Source organism: Cariama cristata, unplaced genomic scaffold (assembly GCF_000690535.1).
Source record: "Cariama cristata isolate BGI_N322 unplaced genomic scaffold, ASM69053v1 scaffold4878, whole genome shotgun sequence".
Classification (NCBI taxonomy): domain Eukaryota; kingdom Metazoa; phylum Chordata; class Aves; order Cariamiformes; family Cariamidae; genus Cariama; species Cariama cristata.
Genome location: NW_009632790.1, coordinates 172400 through 179799, shown reverse-complemented (window position 1 = coordinate 179799; position 7400 = coordinate 172400). Strand labels below are relative to the sequence as shown.

Sequence of the window (7400 nt, the reverse complement as noted above, 5' to 3'; positions counted from 1 at the left end):
TATGTTAAGGACCATTCCTCTTAGTCTCGGCAGTATCACTGTTAATGGTTGCTGTCACAATAAGAAAGACAAATTCAATATCATATGCAGTCAGCAAATCTACAATTAGGCTCTGAAAATTAGTAACTCAAAATCGACAGCACTTCCCTCCCATGCTGTAAAAGAACAGTGTATTAGAAAACAGTGAAAACAATGTTAATTAAGGATTGAATCTTTTCAAATCTGCTTCTTCAGGGTGTGCGTGTTCTGGAAGAAGGAAGTTGGGCACAGGACCAGGGAAACGCATCCCCGGCTGCCAGATATGTCACTGGCTGTGGGGGATATAGGGCTGTAGTCTTGCTTCAGAAAGCACTAAGGAGATACAGATTGGTGGTGGGATCTAATTTTCTTTTCCTTTAAGACCTTTTTCTCTGTATCACCCCAGCAAGATAATACCAGAGCCCACTATCTCTCCTCTGCCTCTCATCTACTTCCCTCCTGCTACAGCAGATATCAGGGAGGAGAAAACCAGCCTGGTATTCGAGATGTTCTGCTGGATGCGGAACAGTCAGTCAAAAAATCTCTTCCCTGTTGGGATAAAAACAGAGACTTGTCTCCTTAGACATGGTGAGAGGGGCTGGCAATGGCTGCAGGTGCACTGTCCTCTGGGATGACTGCAGGTCAGGGGCTCAGTACCTTCGTCTGCCCCCAGTGTATTTACTGAAGTGAAAAAAACCACTAGGACTGGTGTGTGATACATGGAGGAAGATCCTTGAAGATACAGATCTGAAACTTTGGATTCCCCAAAGAAGAGGCTACTTCTTTAGGTGGGTTTTAATCCATCCTCTCTACCCTGGGACAAAAGTCACAGACGTTGGGTGTCTGGGAAGGTTTAGGGCTCTGGCTCATGGGCAGATGGAGATGACTCCTGTGGTACTACACAACAGTTACTGAGATCAAAATCTTGTTATGGGCAAAGATGGAGCACACCTTATATGCGGAGCCCAGAATTTATTGTTCATAACCTAATCAAAATTCATCAAACAGCTACTATCAATCCAACTACAACAACTCTAACATTTTTCAAAGGTTTTCTCAACACAGTCTGTTTACATAATCTTTTCTTTATTGATTCCCAATTATTCAGTCTTTCTGTTCCTTCTTATCTTTCAAGCTATCTTTATCTGATTCACAGGGTTGCACTCCTGTTACAATGGGTGTTTGGAGACTGAGACCACATTTGGACTCTACCATATTTTGGTTCTAGAGACAGATCAGTCAGTCCAGAATAACTACTTGCTCTGACTAACTTAAAGCCAGGCTAAAACAGGTTAAGGCAGTAGTGACCTGGCTGTAAGACAATCAGACCTAAGGGAAACTGAACCTAGTTTAGGCCAAAGCAAGCAAAGCCAAGTCCTGAGACCTTCCCTTTCAGGACAGTACAAACCTTCTGGTCCTTAACTAGTCTCATTTGCAATTTCCTTTTGCAAGGATGACTGTGGTCCATGTGCTGGTGGCACTGCTTGTGGTCCACGTAGTCTTACCAGGGCTCGTTTCAAGTATCTTCCACCTTCACCAGACTTCACTGTTTGGACTGAAATGTCTCAAATGGCATTTGCCTCAAATTCATTGTCTGTTTAGTGCTGAGAACAGCCTTAGGAAGAATATTTTGGCAGCTCTGTCCCATGCTATAGGTGGATAAGCCATGAGTTAAGGTCCTGCCTTGCTGATTCAGTAGGTAAAGTGTGTGTGGAGGTCCTTGCATGTTTAGGCTGTGAGGTTCCTCTTCAGTGTTGAGGTTCTTCTTCAGGAAAGAAGGTTCTCTGCAGGAGTGGACTGACAATATAGGGATTTTTTTTTTCTTTGGTTTGTAATGTTAAAATAGTACAATAAAACCTGCAGAAAGGACAAGGAGAGGAAGGTGGCTACCGTGGCTGAGGTAGGAAGGGGTTGGTAGTGAATTCTGCAAAACTGGCCTGTAGCTCTGGTGAATTTATTTTTTTTTTTCCCATGGAATGAAATTTTGAAGACTCTCAGAGTAACCTATTTCCCAGAAGTAGCATTGTTATATATCAATGGTGAAATAACAGATAATGACCTCCACTGCAGAAATAAGAAAAGATGACCTTGCTACTGATGAAAACAATAGCATGATAAGGCTGCAACAGATGCAGACTGCTGTGGGGAATACAGCATTGTATGCACTTCTAAGAGTGTGTTTCAGAAATTGTCTGCTGATTACAAGCTATTGGAGCAAAAATCACACACATCCTCATTAATAACTCCAGGGCTTACAGTCCATGGTCTGGAAAAACAGCTTGCAAAATGCCATTTTTCAAGGCATTCTATGCCTGAATGACAGGAACACACAAAATTAGCCATGGTAGTTTTCTGTTTCAAGACTTGTAAAATATTTACCACCATGGGCAAACTCCTGTGTGTAATGCCTACAGAACAAGCCTTTAAAAACAGCCATTTATAGCTGAAATACCAATCAAAGGCATGCTTCGGTGCACACTCTATTGAATACTTGGGTTGACATTAACATGGAATGAGTGTGTGTACAACAAGCATATGAAATTTCAGCCCAAATATTGAAAGATGACTTATTAATGAAAGGGTTACTTAATCTACTTAAAAACCTCTGACAACAGAGCAAATACTGCTGGCTCCCTTCTGTATTGTGGGATTGGAAGAGACATAGGGTCACATTTCTTATTTCTGGAGCTCTTCCAGACACTGTAGGTGGTTGGAAACTATGGGTATGTTTTCCAAAAACTGTCTTTGGAGCATTAAATCACTTGGCTTATGACACTGAATCTGTCATGTGCCAGTCACCGTGGCCCAGAACTAGTCTCAATTCCACCTGAACCACTTCTGCTACTTCATGAAGCTGTCTATTTTTTGCAGGACTATAAAACACGCTTTTGCAAGTTACTTGAATTTCTTGGTAGTATCACTTAAATACAGTCTGAGGATTTAAAACTGTGTGTCACACAGTAGTGTTTTACATACCAGGGTGTTAGCAATTGACTTCATTTGTGTAGAGAATAGTCATCAGGCTTATATCTTAGCAGCATCCAAATCAGATGCACAGCTTTCCCACAGGATGTTTTCTGTGGTAATGCTAAAAATAGGCATTCACAATAGGACTATATAGTGGAATAACATAATATACCTGAAATCCAGGAAAGATGCCATTTCCCCGAGCAAACACATAGAATAGGGCAATCACATTTCATAGGTGAAATCCTGTCCTGGAGAATCAGTTCAAAAAGGAGCCAGATGAGAGTCTTTGTTTCCATTATGAACAACGTTAATGACTAGTATTTCTGCAGAAGAGAGGGAAATAGAACAAGTATCGGGGAAGAACAGAGGGGGCATTTCACAGAAATTGGAAGAATTTGCACTGTAATTCAGAAGAACTACCCTTAAGGCAAGATGATTGTTACTGGTCTATATCTACTTGGCCATCTTTGTGCTAAGTCTGCAAATCCTTTGGCAGGGGGACTTTGTCTTTGCATGTACAGCTTCTAGCACAGTAAGCCACTGGTCCCAGAGAGATCTCGAGGGCAGAATACAAATGGGACCAGCAATCAAGTGAGGCTGTGACTTTGCCCTCAGTTCTGAGCCGGAGATTCATTGTGCTCATCTCTGGACTCAAGTGACCATACTGTTGTTTTTTGCCATCAGATTTTAACCCCGTGGTCCTTAATGCTGGTGTGACTGGTGTTGGTGTGTAGTGGCAAGTGTAGGTGTTCACCAGGAGAGGTGAGATGCAACAGGGACTATCCAGACTGACTTGAGCCCAATAAATAGACACTTCCAAGATGGCAATGCAGGGTACATTTTTGAGATGGAGGATGAAGATCTTTTCCTCCTAATTCATTTCCAGCATTGTAATACATTGCTAGTGAAAAGGCTTGGTTCTGCTGGTGCTTTCTGTGCTGTTCAAGGTTTCTCTGAGTTGATGACTTGGTGGATATGGAGTGATCCCCAGATCTCTGTCCATGCCCAGGAGTCACAGAGAGCAGGAGTAAGCAATATTGGACTATGGCAACTGTCAGTTAGAAGCCTGTTCCCATGTGAAGGTGGTTAATTGTTACTATACCACAGGTTTTGTTTCTAAAACTTTCTGAATTTATTATTTGCAGTCAGATCTCACAAAGCAACAGAATGGATTCAAAATCACCTTGAAAACATTAGAGGATAACTTACTTTCTCGACTGTCATCAGCATCTGGGAACTTCCTGGGAGATACAGCGTTGGTGGAGAACTTGGAGATCACTAAACAGACAGCTACAGAAATTGAAGAGAAGGTATAAAGACACTAATAGTCTAGAGAAAAGCATGTGTGTGATGTTATCTTTAAGGATTTTTGGGTGGAACGTAACTTCATTACTCTGTTCGTCTCTGCCCCATCTGCTGAACAGAGAATAGAAAATGGTATAAATTGAAGTGCTCTGCATTCTGGACAGCTTCAGGCCGTTTAGTTCTTTGGAGCTTTTGTATGTTAAATGCCCTATTTAAGCCCAAGAGAAAACATCAGTGACTGATGTAAGGACAATGAAATTTACACACTGTATCAAGGTAGTTTTAAACTGTTCCAGGATAATCCTGAATACATCACATTTCCTCAATTAAGCTGGATATTAGTACTGACTGGGGACTGGAATCTGTTGAGTTTGCGATATTGCATAAATCTGCAAGAACTTGGGTATTTCATATCCTTCCATTTCTTAGAGTGTAAACCAGCATTTGTATTAGCTGTGCGGTGCCAGCATTGCCTCCTACCTAGTTCACCTTGCTGCCTAGATGAGGGTTAGCTAAATGCACAGGGATTTTCCCCTACCACTGGGGGAACTTGAGGAGTGTGGTTGTCATGCCAGGATTGTGACAGGACTCCTGTACGGCCATTCTCAACTGCTTCCCTCCGCAGTCCTCCCATCTTCACAACCCACACTTGTCCTCCTCCAGCCCACTGGCCCATGCTGCCTGGATAAGTTGCCACATGCTGGGGTCAGGCTGGAACTGCATCTCACTTCCCAGTATTGTAGCCCCAGCAATCAAGGAACTAAGTGATTCTCCACATTGAAAATTGGAATTTTTTCTGCTAGTCGCCATTTGTAGTACATTAGATGCATTCAGCTCCCTAAGGAGGGTTTGCATGAACCCCCAAAGGGGATGTTGAAGGGATGTTTTGATCTGGCAAGCTTAGCATCTCTCTCTTGAAGTAGATGTTCTTGAAGTGCTTCAATTTCTAAACAAGTTGTGGTTATAAAGCTGATCACTGCCAGCTCTGTGGCAACAGGGATGAATTTTTGAAATTTGCGCCTGGTTTTTATGAGTTTGGTACTCACCTGGAAAGCTGCCTCAGGACCCCATTAGAGGTCTGCTTCTCACGTCAACCCTTACTCTGTTCTTGGTCTGTTTACCTAAAGAAAAATGTTCAGCCAACATTTCCCTTCCTATGGAAGTCCTCCCTGCTCTCTTTATGGAAAGCAGCTGTCTTCTCCACCTCTGGCTTTTATTTTACTAGATTTATTAATCATTTTGGAGATGAGATATCTAAAAGTTAGTTGCCTAAGTCTAAACCAGACTCTGGGCTCCCTTTATAGTCAATGGAGAGACATGGGTGCTGCCAGAAGGGAAACTCATCTAATGTAGACAGGTGATTTATGGCCCATGCAGATGTTTGTTTCTGCAGTAGATGTTGATGCTGCTCTTTGGGGGACTCAAATATTACAGTCCATCGTTGCTCATGGGGATGTGCAAACAGGCTAATCACACAGATCCTAACATGTGTTGGTTGTACACACCAGATTAAGGCTGTCTCTGCTTTGTTGGGAAGGTTTGATGTGTCCCAGACAGGTGTACTCACACCAGCTCAGGTCACAGCAAAGGGAGACCCAGTGGCGTGCATCTTGATGGGGGCTGTGTCATGCCCTGCTGACATGTACAACATGTGCTGAGCCCTTTGCTGCCACATCCCCATTGCATGGTTTGCTGAGCTGGCTGGATCAGCACTAGCTTGACAGTATGTGCCTATGTTGCAAGACATTTATGACATAGTGAGAGCCTAAAACCATCCCTGAGAGGCTAGAGGATGTCACTTTATGCTGCTGAAGTGGAATGAAAGAATGAACAGGACTGAGACGGTAATGGAGTGATGTATCTGCCAAAAGGATTTTCACCATGTCCATCACAGCAGCTATGCAGACACCTGGCCAGCAAAGTAGGAATGTGTTGAATGCCGGTGAGAAAAGGCAGCAAATAGCCATTATAAATTAGCAGCTTGGGGAAAATCAGCCTTGGGGGAAGCTGCCTGGAGAGCAGCACAGAGTCTGTTCAGCCCTGTGTTATTAATAACCTGCACAGGAGGGGGGCAATTAGCAGGAGAAACTCATTGATGAGAAAAACAATTTCAGTCAGTAAAGAGCAGAGATGCTAGTGAGAAGCCTGAAGGAGGCTCAGGAAAACAGAGGGTTGGGCAACAGGGTGTTAAATGCAGTTAAATGGAGAATATGCCAGAGGCAGAGAGATGCTGGGAGCGGGTGGCTCAAGCCTGACTGCATCACGGTTCAGAGGGTAGAGGCTGGTCCCTGCAGCAGTCGCATGTATGTTGCCCACTGCTTGACCTGACCTCTTAGTGGCAGATGTCAACCCTCCCCTCTGCTACATACTCAAGTCACAAAGATGTTCTCACAGTAATTTTGTTCTGTGTTTTCCTCTCAGGTCCAGGAGTCCAAGGTGACAGAAACCAAGATTAACGAGGCCAGAGAGCACTACAGGCCTGCCGCCGCGAGGGCCTCTCTGCTGTATTTCACCATGAACGACCTCCACACCGTCCATCCCATGTACCAGTTCTCTCTGAAGGTACTGTCCGCATGAGCTGTGGGCTGTGTTGATGGCTGCGGGAGGCAGTGCCCCTGCTTCTCGCTTTTACTGAGGTTCAAAGTCATCATCTTGGGCCTCCTGGGGATATTTGAACTCCCAGACAAAAAAGTGATCTAACCTAAACCATTCTGCTGATTAGGTTTTATGGAAATGATGTGATTTATTTCTTTATATATCTACTTAACATACATTACTCTTAACTTGTGTTACGATAGTGTTTAGGGCTCATGGGGAAAGATTTGTCCAAAATGCTGGGTTTATCATGTTAATTGCTGCCCTTGGTGGAAGGAGCAGAGTTTCAGCAGCATCTGCAAAGACTCAGTGAGGAGTGGTCTGAATGCCAGATGAAAAGGTCCCTCTGTGTTGAGTACTGAGTGGGGGCCAGGGTTCCTACTCAGCTCTGAATTTGTCAGTCAGCCCACTGCAAGTGGTCAGACTGGGTTCAGGTTAGATTAGCCTTAGTTAGCTTTTCTTTCTTCTGCTTGGTTTCTTTCTAAGCAGCTGAAATCTTGTGGAAAGACAGT

General features: G+C 43.7%; 1 protein-coding gene across 1 annotated transcript in view; it reads left to right on the top strand.

Annotated features, from left to right (window-relative positions):
- The first annotated feature begins 6807 nt into the window (after positions 1-6807).
- The window catches only part of LOC104166535 (dynein heavy chain 9, axonemal-like), a 69333-nt gene continuing 68740 nt past the window's right edge, over positions 6808-7400 (top strand). Inside the window, 1 exon segment of the mRNA XM_009706498.1 lies at positions 6808-6855. Within this exon segment, the coding sequence (XP_009704800.1) occupies positions 6808-6855 (48 nt within the window).